A 20,218-nucleotide genomic window follows, 5' to 3' on the forward strand; every position below is an offset into this window, starting at 1 on the left:
TTTTTCTCTTGTTGCTCACTGAAAATTATCACCAGATATTTTCTCCCTTTAATAAAATCAAATTTCTCACTCTGAAGTGCAAATTTAATACTTTCCCACATTTTTTTCTTATTTTATAAGTAATGAATACGGCTTACAACAAGTTTGGAAAAAAAAAAAAAAAGGAAAGTACTTATAGTAGATAAAAATCACCAATCTTTCTACTACTTAGAGACAGTGCTTTTATTTTTTGCGAACATATGTATTTTTTGCCTTGGCCGTTGCTTCTCAGTGGTTAGAATGCCGGCCCGCACACTGAAGGTTTGCGGGTTCAATTCCCAGTCAAGGCCACATTCGCTCCCTAGCCTCATTGGGGCATGTGTAGGAGACAACCAATCTATGTGTCTCTCTCACATATCAATGCTTCTCTCCTTCCTCCTCATTAGCAACTAAAGGCTCAGTATTTTCAGTGGATAGCTCTGCCGAACACTTAAAGTCAGATAACTGCACTACTACTTACCCTATCCCAGAGCATAGAAAAAGAAGGAAAAGTTATGAATCCCAAACCTGACAAAGGTTGCACAAAAAGAAAACTACTGCCTGATCTCACTGATGAATAGTTATAAAAATCTTAACTAAAATATTAACAAATAGAACATATTTAAAAATAATATCATGATCAAGTACAATTTATTCAAAAAATGTCAGGGTGTTTCAATTTTAGGAGATCCCTGCAGATCATAATAAAGCTATGGAGAAAACAAGTAAGGTCATCTCCTAGACACTGCAAAGACATTTGACAAAATTCAACTCTTAAGGAAACTGAAGCGACTATAACTTAGAAGAGTTTCTCATTTGCCAAAAAATCCAATCAAATCCTTAATGTTAAATATTGCAACTGTAAAGCTTTTTAAAAGAGTCTGCTAACACTGTAAGGGCTATAAGGTATAAGAACATGAGATACTTGTGTAATGGGAGCAATTATTTTTGAGAGACATTAAGAACTGATTTTACGAACTATTATGCTTTTATGGTTTCTAAGTATGTGCTTTACATATGGCAAATGATTACTATATTTAGTAATGGTGAGGTATTAAAGAGATGTTAAAATCATTTCTTTTGTCTGATTAAACCTGCTGCAACCAGTTAATGAAAGTATTCCATGTTATGTGAAAATAATTACAGGAGATACATTTCCAGCAACTATAAAAATATGTGGTATGGGTATCTGTTTTATCTTATGAACAGTCACACATAGAAGGTGTTTACAAATGGAACCTTAACCTTTTTTTTTAATCTACATATACTCATTTGGAGAACCATTCTTTCAGGGTCTGCAAACTGCCTTATCCATCAATGTGCTTGCAATGCCTCCTTAATTATTCCCCTCCTATTCCCCATGCTAGAACTCAGTAATGGTTTTCTTTGATAATTTCTAGGCTGAAGGCAATAATATTTCTTAAATTAGGGGATCAGAACTTCCAACCCTCCAGTCACCTAGGGTGGCTAATGCTTTAATTTGCATAAAAACTGTGTTAAAATTTACTTCACGTAGGCGGAGGAGAAAAGGAAATGACATCAGAGGTGCTTTGCTAAAGATCAGAGGAACTGCAGCTGTGCCTCCCATTCATCAGGTAGAGCATTTATCTAGTTCTGTGACACAGGAGACTTTATTAGAACGGCTCTCTTAGAAAATTTAAAACAGTCAACAAAAACTGTCAGATTAACTTTGAGAACTTAAACTTAGTTCACTAGAAAATTCCTGAGCGTTACATCTAGAATCCTTACTGAAAACCTTGATAACTTTCTCTTTTTTTACTAATGGGTTCTTGGTGGGTACTATCTATTGTATTTTTTTTTTTTATTTTCAAAATTGGCAGGTAGACAAGATCACCTGGATGTCAAATATTTGGGACTTAAGTAAATTTTAACCTTCTGTTTATGGAACTTTTGCGTAAGAACGAGCCTTTGTGTTAATATTTAAAACTACTGGATTTTACTGACTATAAACATGGAAACTGGAAACCACATCAACAGTATATTAAATGTTTTATTCAGATTTTAGCATAATTGGAATTTACATTTTGAGAAAAGATTATTTACTAGCTAGATCATAAAAAAGTGTCTGGCCGAGACCGGTTTGGCTCGGTGGATAGAGCGTTGGCCTGCGGACTGAGGGGTCCCGGGTTCGGTTCCGGTCGGGGGCGTGTGCCTTGGTTGCGGGCACATCCCCAGTGGGGGGTGTGCGGGAGGCGGCTGATCGATGTTTCTCTCTCATCGATGTTTCTGGCTCTCTGTCCCTCTCCCTTCCTCTCTGTGAAATATCAATAAAATATATTTAAAAAAAAAAAAGTGTCTGCTTTTTTTTGATTCTTTGTGTTAGTTTTCCCCTCATATCTTAAAAAAGATAACCCATACTTAATCAGAATGCAGTACAACAAAAATTAAATGGAATTCACATAATATTGAGATCCTGGGCATCAATTCACCCACGAAACAAAATAGTATTCAACTGAGGGGGTGGGGTAGTGACAGGAAGCAAGTTCGTGGGTGGCTCTAGGGCACTGATTTCGTTTCTCATCTGCAAACTGCTCATATGGTTTATTCCGTTTTTAACAATTCACCGCCTTGCACACTGATGATATACACACTTTTCTGTTTGTATACTTTAAAAGCTTAATATACATGTTCTGTTCACAGCAGATGGGTGGTAGGTAGTTAACTTCCAAGAGTTCAATAGTCTTAATCTGCATTTTAGGTACAGATCTAATATCCATGCTTCTGTGATAAGTGATAAACCAGTACTGTGGTTCCCACACCTGAGACAGGAGACTTGATGAGTTACCTCCTCCTGTCTCTACTCCCTTCTTTAACTTGGGCTAGGGCTGGTGTGTGAAGGGGGGCATTCAGCATTGTCAAGAATACTTTTTGAAGTAGTAATGCAGTGTTTTGATTTTCTGTGGTATCATCAATATATGATACTATATTTCCCAGCCTCCCCACAGTCAGGAGTGACACATGACTGAATTGATAGGCAATGCAACAGAAGGCCTGGTCCATGAAAACCTCCCATGCAACATCTCTTCCACTCTCCTCCACCCACTGGACTGACTATGACGAGCATGGCAATCTTGAAGGACAAGTATTGAGGATGGAGGAATCTACAAGAATCCTGGAACATTAATGCAGGAGGGCCACTTGCTAATCAGGAACCGTTTTTGGACTTTATCTGACTGAAAATTAAACTTATTTTATGTTTGAGCTATTATACATTTCTGGGTTGGTTTGCTATAGCAACTGACATTAACTAATACTAGAGGCCCAGTGCATGAAATTTGTGCACTGGTAGGGTCCCTAGCAGCTGCCGGTCGGGGCCTCCCTCCCTTCGCCTGCCTGCCTGCCGCTGCTGGCCGGGGCCTCCCTCCACCTGGCCAGCCCACCCCCTGGTCGAACTCTCGGAAAAACTCCGGTTGAGGGGACAATTTGCATACTATGCTTTTATTATATAGGAGGATTGTGAACCTAAGGAACTGATTACCTTTTAAGGAGATACCTACTTACACACCAAAAAATTCTAATTTAATAAGTGCTATAATAAAATAATAAAAATTACATAAAAGTTGGAGGAGAAAGCAGTTTAATTCTTTCCAGGAAGGGTTCTTTTTTTTATTTTTATTTTACTTTATTGGTTTTTTACAGAGAGGAAGGGAGAGAGATAGTTAGAAACATCGATGAGAGAAAAACATTGATCAGCTGCCTCCTGCACACCCCCTACTGGGGATGTGCCCGCAACCAAGGTACATGCCCTTGACCAGAATTGAACCTGGGATCCTTCAGTCCGCAGGCCTACGCTCTATCCACTGAGCCAAACCGGCTAGGGCCCAGGAGGGGTTCTTGAAGTAACATGTAAACTGAGGTTTGAAGACTAAATGGTTAATTTATCAGGGGGACACGGTGGAGAGAAAGGGCTGAGGCATAGTAAAGGGGAAGGTATGAGCAAAGGCATGAACAGACAGGATGTGCTCAATAGTATTTGGATATGGCTAATTGTGTTTGTGAGGGGAGTGGTAGGAGCTAAGACTAGAAAAGTGGTTTGGGGCAAGGCTGTGGTAAGGAGAATAAACATGATTTTGTATGCAATGAGAGTTATTCAAGGTTTCAAGTGACAGAGCATACCAAGGGTAAACTGGAAAGGGGAGAGCCTGGAGATTCCTGGCTTAGAAGTAGTGGTAGTGAACACAAAGAAAAAGGGACAGCAGGGACAAATATTTTTGAGGTAAGAACTAATGTGATTAGCCCTGGCCAGTGTGGCTCAGTTGGTTGGGTGTCATCCTGTGCACTGAAAGGTTGCCAATTTGATTCCTGGTCGGGGCACATGCCTGGGTTGTGGGCTTGATCCCTGGGAGGGGGCAAGCAGGAGGCAGCTGATTGATGTTTTGCTCTCACACTGATGTTTCTCTCTCTCTCTCCCTCTAAAAAAAATCAATTAATAAACTAATGTGATTAGATGTCTTGGGCAAGGGGAGGGGATAAAGGTGAAGAGGAGTTAGCTTGTATCATAGAAGAAAAAAAAATCTTAAGTACTGAGAGAAGTAGGTGTTCTGAAATCAGGAAGTTGAGACAGATGGTGGAGAGAGAGGAGAATCATCATAATTACTTGAGTTTTAAAATTACTGAGTTGGAAATACCTTTTTGAGTCCCTTAAACAGGTCATGGGGGATTATGGGTCTGGCCTAAAATGTATTTACTTTAGGTATGGGTCATTTTTGGAAGTGAGAATAGGAGAAAGCCTTAAATTTTCCAGGAGGAAATTCTAATCTATTTTGTAATTTAAATTTTATTCATTAAGAAGTGGTAATCATATAATTCAAACAAATAATTATAAAAGGGTAGATAGAGGTCTTTCTTTTTCTATGTTTCTCAAGCAACCCATTATCTCTTCCCAGAATAACCAATGTTATCAGATCTCTTATATCCTTCTTCCTGAGATAGTCTTCAGTCATACAAGCAAATATGTGGAAATCTTCCTCTCCCCGTCTTTTGTAACACACTAGAGACCCGAAGCACGAAATTCGTGCAAGAGTAGGCCTTCCTTCCCCCAGCTGCCAGCACCGGCTTTCCTCTGGCACCTGGGACCCGGGCTTCCCTCACAGCCCTGGCTGGCTTCGTCCAGAAGGATGTCCGTTCTAATTAGCATATTACACTTTTATTATTATAGATATACATAAACTCCCCCATCCCCCCACCACCTTCCCTGGCCAACTGTCATTTACATACCTTAGAGTGGCACCCTCAGTCTTAACCAAATCTCCATCTTTTAGATAAACATATCGTTGCTCTCCATCTCCTATAATTTCTTCTATCTGAGGATTCCGTGGGAGTTTTTTAATGCAATATGGAGTGTCTAGTGACAAAACATGTAAAATATTTAAGTCACACTTTAAATGACATCCAGCCTTTTAGGAGGCCAATTTTCATAGAATACCTGTGAGTAGCTGCAAAAAAATATTAACATTAGAGACAACAGAAAATGAGGTGAATTATAGCCACTTATCTCTGGGATGGTAACTGTTTCTTCTATCTCAACAAAAGAGCTTTTTACTCTCTAATGCCCTCCTAGCTCTACATAGAAGCCTTTGTGTTTTTCTAGTCACGCCTATTTTATACAAAAGTTCTTCATAATCTCAGCTAGCTTTGATATCAAGATGGGTGTTGAAGAGGGGGTAATACAAAACGTAGGAACTTTTCTCTGTCTAGGTGCCTAACATACAGTAAAAGAAGGCTTGGCATCATGGCATTAGTTAATAATAAAAGAATGATAATATAAAGCTCTTTCTGGAATGCTGAGAGGAAGTCCCAAACCCAGGGCTAAGATATTAAAACATTAAAATAAATTTAACCCATACTACCTGTCATCAATGCAAAGAAAATCTATCAATTAACCAATCAATAGCTGATTGCCAGTTATTTAACCAGTATAGTGAATGTAAGCACCATGACATCAAAGTGCTTAAAAACTGTCATAGTTGGGGAACTAAAACTTACAAACAGGAAAGAATTAAACAACTATACACAGTACCACTTAATGAATACTAAATGGACAATTCAGCTAATAAAAGCAAAATGAGGTTGGAGAAAGGAGAAACAATTAGGAAAGAATTCATAAATATGATAAAACTTGAGGTGTGGCTTACAGGATGAGCAGGATGAGAAAAAGGTTCAGACAGGTAAAGGGAACAGGATTAGTAAAGCCATAGAAATGAGAATGAACACGGCATATGGGCAACAGCAGAACACTACCAATTTGTCTAACACAAAATACTGGCTGGAAAGAGTAGAGATAAGAGGAATTAGTAAGGTGAGCTCAGATCCTGGAGGGCCCTAAATTGCCTTTCACAGAATAGAGGAATTTACACTTTGCTGTATGTGGTCTATGTATGCATTTTAGCGTTAACAGGTCGATCAATATGGCAGCTGTAGTGATCAATATGGCAGCTGCAGGTGGGGAACCTGAAGGGGGAGAGATCGAAAGACCAGGAGGGGATGACTGTAATAACCCAGCTGGAAGGTAATGAATATTAGGGCAAGGGTGTTAGCAATGGAAATGCAGAGGGAGAAAAAGACATTCCGAGAAAAACTAACAATGCATAGAAATCTGGCTAAGTATGGAGGACAAAGAAGATAGAAATACTGCAATATAATAAAAATAAAATAAACCAACAGCAACTGGAGTTTCTCTATCCAGCCTCAAACTCCATTATTTTTGTATCTTTGAGGCTGAAGCAAGAAATAATATGCTATTCTGGGAACTGTCTCTATTATGGAGTGATATGGTGAGGTTTTTTTGGTTTGTTTTTATTTTTAATCTGTATAATTTTGTCTTGTAGTAAAGAAGTGGAAGTATATTTCTAGTTATGAGACCTTTGACAGACAATATGTCCAAAAAAACTCACAATCACATCAAAATTACAAAACACATGCCATACTATAAAATAATTTTGTGTCATCTTTAGAAATTATCCTATCTAATAAAAGAGTAATATGCAAATCGACCATTACTCCAACACACAAGATGGCTGCCCCTATGTGGTCAAAGATCCTGCCCCCATGTGGACACAAGATGGCCGCCACAAGATGGCCAGCAGGTGAGGGACCAGGTCTGCAAGGGAGGGCAGTTGTGGGTGATCAGGCCAGCAGGGGAGGGCAGTTGGAAGGGACCAGGCCCGCATGGGAGGGGAGTTGGGGGCGATCAAGCCTGCAGGGAAGGGCAGTTGTGGGGGGGGGGGGGACCCAGGCCTGCAGGGGAGAGCAGTTGGGGGGACCAGGCCTGCAGGGGAGGGCAGTTAGGGGTGACCAGGCCTGCAGGGAAGGCAGTTAGGGGTGACCAGACCTGCAGGGGAGGGCAGTTAGAGGTAATTGGGCTGGCAGGGGAGCAGTAAGGCATCAATCAGGCTGGCAGGGGAGTGGTTAGGGGCAATCAGGCTGGCAGGCAGAAGCAGTGAGGGGCAATCAGGAAGGCAGGCAGGCGAGCAGTTGGGAGCCAGCAGTCCTGGATTGTGAGAGGGGTCCCAGATTGGAGAGGGTGCAGGCTGGGCTGAGGGACACCCCCCCCCCCCGTGCACGAATTTCGTGCACCGGGCTTCTAGTATGTAAATAGAAAAGCATGCATGCTATTCTCAATAGCAATCTATACAAACAGGATGTAGAAGGGTATGCTGAAAACAATCATCCTATATAATAAAAGACTAATATGCTAAGTGTTCAGTCATCCATTCAACCAATCAAAGCATAATTCGCTAATGATATGCTAAGGCTGCTCAACCGCTTGCTATGATGTGCACTGACCACCAGGGGGCAGAGAGCTGACTGGTCGCTATGATGTGCAATGACCACCAGGGGTCAGACGCTCCGACCAGTAGGTTAGCTTGCTGCTGGGGTCCGGCTGATTCGGAGCAAGACGGGCCGGACACGCCCTGGAGCTCTCCTGCAGTCCCTCCCTGGCTGGCCAACCTCCTGCATCCCTGCCCGGCCCTGATTGTGCACCTGTGGGGTCCCTCGGCCTGGCCTGCACCCTCTCGCAATCCAGGAACCCTCATGGGATGTTGGAGAGCCGGTTTTAGCCTGACAGTGGAATGACCGGTCACTATGACATGCACTGACCACCAGGGGGCAAACGCTCAATGCAGGAGCTGCCCCCATGGTGGTCAGTGTGCTCCCCCTCAGCCAGAAGCCGGGCTCACAGCTGGCGAGTGCAGCGGCGATGGCGGGAGCCTCTCCCACTTCCGTGGCAGTCAGACATCCCCCGTGGGCTCCCGGACTGCGAGAAGGCGCAGGCCAGGCTGAGGGACACCCTGGAGTGCAAGAATTTCATGTACTGGGCCTCTAGCATAGTATTAATTATTATTTTTAGTCAAAGCTTATTCAGATATAATTCACATACAATAAAATTCACCCTTTTAAAGTATAAAATTCAGTGGTTTCTTTAGTTTATTCAAAGAATTGTTCAACCACCAGCATCTTATTTTAGGACATTTTCAAAACCCCTCACAGACACCTCATACGTAATGGTAGCCACTCTCTATTCTCTCTTTCCAGCCCCTGGCAACTACTTACATAATTATTTTAACAGGAGGAAACCCTCAGTCATTTGCTAAGGTCTGAATAATGGATTATAACATCATTGCTAAGGCTAACTATTTCAGCAGATACAAGCATGTGATATTATTTATGTGTAATGCTTTCTAATAGAAACACATTCTAACTGAATAGCATAGAAGCAAATATTTGACTCTAGGACCTGGATGTGAAATACATGGCAGTGACCCAACTTCAGCTGCAAAATAGTAATTGTCAGATAACAAAATATATTTTATAAGAATACTCAAAAACAAACCAGAAACAAAACACTCAAGCAGCTTGGGTCTATATAGTTCTCACGTCTAGTAAACTTCTGGCTCCCTGTAAGCCACGAATTTCGAAATGAAACACTGATTTTATTTAAAAAATTTATAAGCAGGTTGCTTCAGAATTACTCTATCTTTCCACAGAAATCTTATAAATGGCATTCATAATTTTGGTGTGGCCTGTAAAAATTACAGATTGTTAACACTGTAAAGTAGCCATACTAATAATTAAAAAACAACAACAGTAAAACAATGTGGAACAAAGGAAATGATAATAAAACAAAATGAACAAGAATGGTAGTGGTTAAGGATTTAGGGAATGAAGAAATACATGGGACTTTTGGGGGAAGATTCTGAAAGGTACCTCTGTACAATTTCAGTGCTGAGCAACTCAGTCTACATTGCAGCTGGTCTAGCTTCAATAAAGTTCAGAATGAAAGACATCAAGCCACTTTTCAAATAAAGCATTAAAAGTTTAGTGGCTATAAAGCAGTATCAAATTTCTCCTTGATTTTCTTTAAATTAATCTCATGGGTAATCTTTTATGTAAATACTAGAGGCCCGGAACATGAAATTTGTGCACAGCTGGGGGGGGGGCGGGTTTCCCTCAGCCCAGCCTGCACCCACTCCAATCAGGGACCCCTCTCACAATCTGGGACCGCTGGCTCCTAACCACTCACCTGCCTGCCTGCCTGATTGCCGCTAACCCCTCTGCCTGCCTGCCTGATTGCCCCTAACTGTCTCTGCCTGCCTGCCTGATCGCCCCCAACTGCCCTCCCCTGCCAGCCTGATCGCCCCCAACTGCCCTCCCCTGCCAGCCTGATCTCACCAACTGCCCTCCCCTGCAGGCCTGATCTTGCCCCTAACTGCTCTCCCCTGCTGGCCTGATCACCCCTAACTGCCTCTGCCTGCCTGATCACCCCTAACTGCACCCCCTGCTGGCCTGATCTCGCCCCCAACTGCCCTCCTCTGCAAGCCAATTTGGTTCTGATAGGTCAGTTTCTATGCCAGTCAGCCTCAAAAGCTCTGCCTCCGAGGCAGCCATTGGCTTCTTACATTCATCCAGATTTGGTTCTGACTGGTCAGTTTCTATGCCAGTCAGCATCTCTGGGCCTATCAATTGGGCCTGATCAGAAAGGTGGGGCTGATTAGCAGCCCCGGTGGAGGCCTGGAGAGAAATGGGGAGGGCATCTCAGGCCCGGTGGGACTGATGGAAGTGTGGGGGTAACATGGAGGTGGTGCCTGCACTTCTGATCACTTGCACATTGTGTTTTATACCACAGCATGTGGCAGCGGCTGTGAAGGGTGCCAGGGCAACCCAGCGCTGACTGCAGGACTAACTTTCAGTTAGTTAGCCTTTGGTCGTGAACGGTCGTTACAACCCTGGGCTTTTATTATTAGGATTCATTATTTTAATGGAACCCAAAACTATTTCAATTTTTAAGTTAAAGAAAGTTAAGTCAAATGTCCATTAACAGGTGAATGGATAAACAAATTGTGGTGTATTTCTACCATCGATTACTATTTGGCAATAAAAAGGAACAAACTATTGATACGTGAAACATGGGTGAATCTCAAAGATGTGATGCTGTGTGAAAGAAGCCAGAGAGTGATCCTGTATGCTTTCATTATGTGACACTTCAGACAGGCAAAACTAACCCATAGTGAAATAAAGCAGATGAGTGGGTGCTGGATGTGGAGGGGAATCACTGCGAGGGGAATCTGCAGGGTAAGAAAGGGACCTCTTTCTGGGTAAGTGTTCTTTACCTTGAAGGGATTGGTCACATAGTTTTTGATAAACTACACACTTAAAAAATAGGTACATTTTATGTATGTAAATTCAAGCTCAGTAAAATTGACTTGTGAAGGAAAAGAAGCAGGCCATAAACATTTTAATTTTTCAAATTGACCCTCATGCTAAAAGAGTTGACCAAAGCTAATTAAGGATCCTCAGCATAGTTTTTTAATTGACAAAATTTTATGGGTAGATAGACAAGAGAAAGAAGGGAGAGGAAAAGTCAGAGTGGGCGAGAATGGTTTCCTGTGGCATACAGTTCCCCTGGATTGGAAAAAAGGAGGAAAGAGGGTAAGAGAGTTAGGTTAGACAATTTTTTATAATGAGCAGCCTGGTGATATTGGCTGCTGTAGCTGAGAATATCTTTCCATCCCAATTGCAGTCTTAAGGCCTAAAAAGAAGATACTTAAAAATATTTAAAATTTTTAGTTGTGAATGAACATTCATTACTTCCATGTTCTTTATCTGCCTTGAACATGTCAAGCACACCCCCATTCTAATATCTGCTCCTGCAATGTCCTTTGCCTGGTAATGCCCTGCTCTGACACATAAAAAGCTTACTCTCTCTCCCTGTCTACCCTACATATAACAGCCACTGCTCTCTTCCACTTTATTCTCTCTCCCTCTTTTCTTCATAGTGTAGTTTAGTTTTCTTCATAGCACCTATCACCATCTGATCTATTACTTATTTACCATTTACCCTTCCCTACTAGAATGAAAGTGGAATCATTGTTTTAATCACTGCTACATCCTTTGTGCCAAGAACAGTGCTTGGACATAGCAGCAACTTGAGTATTTGTTAAAGGAATGAATGAATGGATGAAACTATGTTTGTGAGGGTGGGATGAAAGAATAAGGAGATGGCAAAGTGTTAGTAGTGTAAAAACTTCAAGAACAAAGATCTTTCATCAGTATTATACAGTATACAGATAACTGTCTGAAAGTTATGGAAGACCTGAGATCATATTTAGAATGTGGACAATTAACAGCAACTACTTCAGCAGTGCCTGGCACACAGTATATACTCAACAATGGTTAGTTATTATGAAATCTGAAGTAGTAAATGTCACACAAACTAAATTAAAACTGATGACTGGACAAAGGGGAAAAATAAGGGGGAGAAGAGATTTGAAATAGATTAATAGGATTTCTATTTTTTTCCTTTGTTAAAAATAGTCACAGTATTCAAGTTATATTAATATATAAAAGTACCATTTAAATATAAGGTATTCAGTAAATTATTCATTAGCTTACTTAGCTCTGTAATGGAAACAAATTATTCTGAAAACATAGGTTTCCTCATGAGCTTAATGAGTATATTCTGCTTACCATTATCTATGTTTTTACAAATATCTCCTATGCCTCCAGTATGATCACGATGCCAGTGAGTCACAATGATTTCCTGGATTGCTGTGTTAAATTCGTTCAGAGCCTGCTTTAAACAGATGATATATTCTGGAATTGCTGGTTCTCCAGTGTCAATGAGGATTCTCCTGAAAGTTAAATAGATGATGATCACACCATTAGAACAGTTAATATTAGCATATTTCTTTTTTTTGTACTTAAATGGTATATTTATACATACATACATACACATATAGGATTATTACACAAATACATATGTATGCATAATATATATATAAACACAAAATTATATTTAGGCCAATTGATGGGTAGAGGGTTGCTCAAGGATTAATTTGACAAGTCAATTATTGTCTTTCTTGATGACTTTTGAACCTAACTCCATCTCAAAATATGACCCCAACTCTATAGATACATAATTTTAAAATAATAAAATTGTTTTCATATGATGCAAAGCTTACTTTTTAACTTAACATATTCCTGGATTTTTAATAATAAATATGTGTGTGTGTGTGTGTGTATATAATATATATATCCATCCCAGTCTTTTTCACAAATGCCTCTTCCTTCATTTTTTTTATTGTTTAAAATATTACATATGTTTGTGCATATATCTCCTTTTTTTCCCCCATTAACCTTCCCCCAGCTTCCTCTACCCCGTTGAATGCCCCCATCCCCCCCCCCGTGTCTTGTGTCCATTGGTGTGCTTATATGCATGCATACAAGTCCTTTGGTTGATCTATTTCCCTCCCTCCCCAACACTCCCCAGCCTTCCCGCTGTAATCTGACAGTCTGTTCGGTGCTTTACTGCCTCTGTATCTATCTTTTTATTCACCAGGTTATAATGTTCTTTATTTTCCATAAATGAGTGAGATCATGTGGTATTTTTCTTTCATTGCCTGGCTTATTTCACTCAACATAATGCTCTCCAGGTCCATCCATGCTGCTGCAAATGGTAAGAATTCCTTCTTTTTTATAGCAGCATAGTATTCCATTGTGTAGATGTACCATAGGTTTCTAATCCACTCATCTGCTGATGGGCATTTAGGCTGTTTCCAAATCTTAGCTATGGTGAATTGTGCTGCTATGAACATAGGGGTATATATATCCTTTCTGATTGGTGTTTCTAGTTTCTTGGGATATATTCCTAGAAGTGGGATTACTGGGTCAAATGGCAGTTCCATTTTTAGTTTTCTGAGGAAACTCCATACTGTTCTCTATAGTGGCTGCACCAGTCTGCATTCCCACCAGCAGTGCACGAGGGTTCCTTTTCTCCACATCCTTGCCAGTACTTGTCCTTTGTTTTGTTGATGATTGCCATTTTGAAAGGTGTGAGATGGTACCGCATTGTCATTTTGATTTGCAACTCTTGGATAATTAGTGACTTTGAGCATGTTTTCTTATGTCTCTTGGCCTTCCTTCTGTCTTCTTTCGAAAAGATTCTATTTAGGTCTGTTGCCCATTATTTTTAAAAAATACGATTTATTGATTTTTTTTACAGAGAGGAAGGGAGAGGGATAGAGTTAGAAACATCAATGAGAGAGAAACATCAATCAGCTGCATCCTGCACGCCCCCTACTGGGGATGTGCCTGCAACCAAGGTACATGCCCTTAACCGGAATCGAACCTGGGACCCTTGAGTCCGCAGGCCGACGCTCTATCCACTGAGGCAAACCGGTTAGGGCCCATTTTTTTATTGGATCATTTATTTTCCTTTTATTGAGTTGTATAAGTTCCCTGTAGATGTTGGAGATTAAACCTTTATCAGTGATAACATTTGCAAATATGTTCTCCCATACAGTGGACTTTCTTATTTTGTTGATGGTTTCTTTTGCTGTGCAAAAGCTTTTTATTTTGATGTAGTCACATTTGTTTATTTTCTCCTTAGCTTCCATTGCCCTAGGAGCGGTATCGGTGAAGAAATTGCTTCGGCATATGTCTGAGATTTCTCTGCCTGTGGATTCCTCTAGTATTTTTATGGTTTCCCGTCTTATGTTTAAGTCCTGTATCCATTTTGAGTTTATTTTTGTGTATGGTGTAAGTTGGTGGTCTAGTTTCATTTTTTTTGCATGTATCTGTCCAATTTTCCCAACACCATTTATTGAAGAGACTGTCTTGACTCCATTGTATGTTCATGCCTCCTTTGTCAAATATTAATTGAGCATAGGGGCTTGGGTCGATATCTGGATTTTCTATTCTATTCCATTCGTCAATATGTCTGTTCTTGTGCCAGTACCAGGCTGTTTTGAGAACAGTAGCTTTGAAGTACAGCTTGAAATCTGGTATTGAGATTCCACCTACTTTGTTCTTCTTTCTCAGTATTGCTGTGGCTATTCGTTTTTTTTAAATTCCAGATGAATTTTTGGAGAGTTCTTTCTAGGTCTGTGATATATGCCATTGGTATTTTAATGGGGAGTGCACTGAATCTATAGATTGCTTTGGGTAGTATGGACATTTAAATGATGTTGATTGTACCAATCCATGAACATGGTATGTTCTTCCATCTGTTTACGTCTTCCTCTATCTCTTTTTTCAGTGTCGTGTAGTTTTCCGCATATAGGTCTTTTACCTCCTTAGTTAAGTTTATTCCTAGGTATCTTAATTTTTTTGGTGTGATGGTAAATGGGATTGCTTTTTTAGTCTCTCTTTCTGTAAGTTCACTATTGGTGTATAGAAATGCCATAGATTTTGTGGCATTAATTTTGTATCCTGCTACATTGCCGAATTCATTTATTAAGTCTATTAGTTTTTTGATGGAGTCTTTCGGGTTTTTTATGTACAATATCATGTCATCTGCAGATAAGGACAGCTTTACTTCTTCTTTTCCAATTTGGATGCCTTTTATTTCTTCTTCTTGTCTAATTGCAATGGCTAATACTTCCAGTACTATGTGGAACAGGAGTGGTGAGAGTAGGCATCTCTGTCTTGTTCCTGTTCTTAGGGGAAATAGTTTTAGTTTTTCCCTATTGAGTATGATGTTGGCTGTGGATTTGTCATATATGGCTTTTATTATGTTGAGGCATGATCCTTCTATTCCCACCTTGCTGAGAGTTTTTATCAAAAATGGGTTTTGGATTTTGTCAAATGCTTTTTCTGCATCAATTGATATGACTATGTGATTTTTATCTCTCAATTTGTTTATGTGATGTATCACATTTATTGATTTGCGGATTTGTACCATCCTTGCATCCCTGGGATAAATCCTACTTGGTCATGGTGTATGATCTTTCTGATGTACTGTTGGATCCTATTTGCTAGAATTTTGTTGAGGATTTTGGCATCTATGTTCATGAGGGATATTTGCCTGTAATTCTCTTTCATTGTGTTGTCTTTATCTGGTTTTGGTATTAGGGTGATCCTGGCTTCATAGAATGAGCTTGGAAGTGTTCCTTCCTCTTGAATTTTTTGGAATAGTCTGAGGAGGATAGATTTTAGTTCTTTCTTGAATGTTTGGTAAAACTCCCCTGTGAAGCTGTCTGGCCTCGGGCTTTTGTTTGCTGGAAGCTTTTTGATGACTGCTTCAATTTCTTCCATAGTTATAGGCCTATTGAGATGTTTAGATTCTTCCTGATTGAGTTTTGGATGGTTATATTTTCCTAGAAATATGTCCATTTCCTCCAGCTTGTCTAGTTTGTTGGAATAGAGTTGTTCATAGTATTTTTTAACAATCCTTTCTATTTCGGTGGGGTCTGTTGTTATTTCTCCTCTTTCATTTCTTTTTTTTTCTTTTTTTTTTTAAATATATTTTATTGATTTTTTACAGAGAGGAAGGGAGAGGGATAGAGAGTTAGAAACATCGATGACAGAGAAACATCGATCAGCTGCCTCCTGCACACCCCCCACTGGGGACATGCCCGCAACCAAGGTACATGCTCTTGACCGGAATCGAACCTGGGACCTTTCAGTCCGCAGGCCGATGCTCTACCACTGAGCCAAACTGGTTTCGGCTCTCCTCTTTCATTTCTGATTTTGTTTATTTGGGTCCTCTCTCTTTGCTTCTTGGTGAGCCTGGCTAGAGGTTCATCAATCTTGTTTATCCTTTCAAAGAACCAGCTCTTGGTTTTGTTGATCTTTTGTATTGTGTTTTTTTTTTTTTTTTTTGTCTCAATGTCGTTTATCTCCACTCTGATCTTTATTATTTCCTTCCTTCTACTTACACTGGGATTTTCTTGTTGCTCTCTTTCTAACTCTTTGAGTTGTAGGGTTAGGTAATGTATTACCAATGTTTCTTGTTTTTTGCAGTAGGCTTGTAGAGCTATGAACTTCCCTCTCAAGATTGCTTTCGCTGTGTCCATTAGATTTTGGATTGTTGTGTTTTCATTGTCATTTGTTGCCATTATGTTTTTTTATTTCTTCCTTGATCTCTCTGGTAACCCAGTCATTGTTTAATAGCATGCTGTTTAGTCTCCATGTGTTTGATTTTTTTTGGATTGTTTTTATTGTAGTTGATTTCCAGTTTTATGCTACTGTGATCTGAGAAGATACTTGATATGATTTCTGTCTTATTGAATTTGAAGAGACTTTGCCTATAACCCAACAAATGGTCTATCTTTGAAAATGACCCATGTGCACTTGAGAAGAATGTATATTCTGTGGCTTTGAGGTGAAATGTTCTGAAGATGTCAATTAATTCCATCTGGTCTAGTGAGTCATTTAGGATTGATGTTTATTTGCTGATTTTTTGTTTAGAGGATTTGTCCAATGGTGATAGTGGAGTATTAAAGTCTCCTACTATGATTGTATTGCTGTCAATCTCTCCTTTGATATCCTCCAGGAGTTTTTTTTATGTATTTGGGTGCTCCTGTATTGGGTGCGTATATGCTTACCAGAGTTATTTCTTCTTGTTGGATTGCTCCCTTTAGTATTATGAAGTGGCCTTCCTTATCTCTTGTTATGTCCTTCACTTTGAGATCTAGTTGTCAGATATAAGCATTGCTACCCCAGCTTTTTTTGTTTCACTTCCATTCGCCCGAAAAACCTTTTTCCATCCCTTCACCCTCAGTCTGTATGCATCTTTTTTACTGAGGTGGGTTTCTTGTAGACAGCAGATATATGGGTCGTGTTTTCTTATCCAATCCGTTACCCTATGTCTTTTGATTGGGGCATTTAATCCATTTACATTTAAAGTTATTATTGATAGGTGCTTATTTGTCGCCATTTTTATTCTTTACCCCTGTGTTCCTTCTTCGCTTCCTCTTTCTTTCTTTCTTTTTTTTTTTTTTTTTACAGCAGAGCCTTTAGCATTTCTTGCATTGCTGGTTTGGTGGTAATAAGTTCCCATAGTCCTTTTTTGTCTGTGAAGCTACTGATTTCACCTTCAATTTTGATTGATAGCCTTGCTGCGTACAGTATTCTTGGATTCAGACCCTTCCTTTGCATGACTGTATATTTCATTCCATTCCCTTCTGGCCTGATGAATTCCTGTTGAGAAATCAGTCGCTAGTCTGATGGGGGTTCCTTTGTAGGTAACTTTCTGTCTCTCTCTGGCCGCTTTTAAGATTCTTACTTTGTCGTTGGTGTTTGCCAATTTAATTATAATGTGCTTTGCGTCAGTCTTTTGGGGTTCATTTTGCTTGGGACTTTGTGAGCTTCTTGGATTTGTGTGGGTTTTTTCTTCCCTATATCAGGGAAGTTTTCTGTCATTATTTCTTCAAACAGGTTTTCTATTCTTTGCTCAATTTCCTCTCCTTCTGGAGCCCCTATTATGTGGATGTTGTTTTGTTTCGTGCTGTCCCAAAGTTCCCTTAGGCTCTCCTCCTGCTTTTTAATGTTTTTTTCTAGAAGCTGCTCTACTTGGGTATTTTTTCCTACCCTGTCTTCTAGCTCGCTGATGTGGTCCGCTGCATCTTCTAGTCTACTCTTGATGCTTTCTATTGAGTTCTTTACAGCAGCAATGTCATTTTTCATTTCTTTTTGGTTCTTCGTCATTTCCTCTTGGTTCTTGCTCATATTGTCGAATTTGTCTTCCATTCTTTTAAGCCACCTTATGACTATTTCTCTGAATTCTTTTTCTGGCAGGTTGCTTGCCTCCATTTCATTTACTTCCCTTTCCGGTGAGGCCTGCTTTTCTTTCATATGCGGGCTGTTTCTTTGTCTCCCCATGGTCTTTCTTCTCCGGGTGTCTGGTTATGTAGTTCTCTCTCTCCTTTCCGTGGTGGAGTGTAGAGCTCCTCTGAATCCGCATGTTTGTGCTAATTGGGGACCAGTGCTCTGGATTGACAGCTGTTCGGTGGGTGCTGTGAAAATCAGTTGTAGATTTTCAGGCTTCCAATAACACCCACTTTCCCCTTCAAGATGGCGCAGTCTCCGTGTCCGAGCCGGTCGCTCCGGGAGGGAACCCAGCAGCAGTGGGGGCTGCCCAGTCAGGGGAGCCCCGTCCAGCAGTCCCCCACCGTCTCCTGGAGTATAGCCGTTCCTCAACTCACCAACAAACACTCCCCGTGCGACCCTTAGCTGTTCTTTCTATCTATTCTGGGACAAGGCTTGGGACATGTCTGTCTATTCCGCCACCATTTTTTTCCTCTCATTATTAGCATATTTCTCACACAGGTAATTTACATTTAAGAAACTGCATAAAATGCTTTGCTTTAAAAACCAGATATATGTTACTTCAGCTTAACTAGACAAATCTCACTTTAAGAAAGTTCTTATGGTGAAATGTAAGTCTGAATAAGGAATAATCTGTATCTTCTACCTAATAAAATTGTAACATGCTGATTGAGCATACTTTTGCTATGCCCACCAGCCAATCAGGAGTATGCAAATTAACCCAACAAAGATGGTGGGTTAATTTGCATATGCAGGCGCTGAGTGACGGGGGGCGTTCCGCACCACCCTGCAGGCGTTCCACACCACCCTAGCCGCTCCAGGCCTCTGAACAGCATAGGAAGGCGGAAAGGCGGCTCCAGGCCAAAGAGGAAAGGCAGTTCCGGACCGGAGCGGAAAGGTGGCTCTGGGCTGGAGCGAAGGCGGTGTCGGCAGCCAAGGGAAGGAAGGCCCATTCTTTTTAAATTTCTTTTTTAAATATATTTTATTGATTTTTTACAGAGAGGAAGGGAGAGGGATAGAGAGTTAGAAACATTGATGAGAGAGAAACATCAATCAGCTGCCTCCTGCACACTCCCTACTAGGTACGTGCCCGCAACCAAGGTACATGCCCTTGACCAGAATCGAACCTGGGACCCTTGAGTCCACAGGCCAATGGTTTATCCACTGAGCCAAACCGTTTAGGGCAGGAAGGCCCATTCTTGCACGAATCTTTGTGCATTGGGCCTCTAGTATATATATAAAAGTCTACGCGACCATTCGACTGGTAGCTATGACACGCAAGGGTGCAGATCCTCAATGCACAGATCCTCAATGCACAGGCATGGAAACATGGAACAGACTGATGAATCTCAGAGGGAAGAGTGGCAGGGGGAGGGTGGGAAAAGATTAACCAAAGATCTTATATGCATACTAGAACATGCCCAGTACATGGATTCGTGCATCAGTGGGGTTCCTCAGCCTGGCCTGTGGGGATCAGGCCGAATCTGTGCACCAGGCTTCTGACATCCCCTGAGGGGACCTGGATTGTGAGAGGGTGCAAGCCAGGCTGAGGGACCCCACCGGTGCACAAATGCATGACCAGGCCTCCAGTAGCAATAATATTGAACACTAAACCTAGCACTTTAAATATGGCACTGTTCCAAAAACCTTACTTTAACAATTGTATTCCTCGTAACTATTTAAGGTAGGTATTTCATTATTATATGCAGAAATTAAGTAACACGCCCAAGATTACTCTGCAAATAAATGGCAGAACAGGTATTCAAACCCAGGTATTCTGGGGCATAAAATATGTGCTTTTATTTATTCTGCCTTTGAGTTCTTTTTAAAAAAAATATGTTATTGATTTCAGAGAGGAAGATACAGGGAGAGATAGAAACATCAATGATGAGAGAGAATCATTGATTGGCTGCCTCCTGCATGCTCCCTACTGGGAACTGAGCTCAAAACCTGAGCATGTGCCCTGACCAGGTATCAAACCGTGACCTCCTGGTTCATACGTTGATGCTCAACCACTGAGCCACATTGGCTGGGCTGCCTTTGAGTTCTTTTACAATATCCTCAAATGTCTCAGAGACATGAAAGAATCTGACTCAATGGCACCCCTAAAGAAACCTACTCTTTTGCACTA

The 20,218-nt window shown here is 40.7% G+C and overlaps 1 protein-coding gene across 1 annotated transcript in view; it reads right to left on the reverse strand.

The window, feature by feature from the left end:
• Positions 1-20,218, reverse strand: part of LACTB2 (lactamase beta 2) — a 45,040-nt gene that overhangs the window by 11,596 nt on the left and 13,226 nt on the right. The window contains exons 2-3 of the mRNA XM_080646872.1: positions 12,007-12,170; positions 5,257-5,383 (exon numbers count right to left, since the gene is read on the reverse strand). Coding sequence (XP_080502998.1) covers positions 5,257-5,383; positions 12,007-12,170 — 291 coding nt within the window. The remainder of the gene's footprint in view (positions 1-5,256; positions 5,384-12,006; positions 12,171-20,218) is intronic.

This window comes from Plecotus auritus (assembly GCF_963455305.1).
Source record: "Plecotus auritus genome assembly, chromosome: 11".
Lineage (NCBI taxonomy): Eukaryota > Metazoa > Chordata > Mammalia > Chiroptera > Vespertilionidae > Plecotus > Plecotus auritus.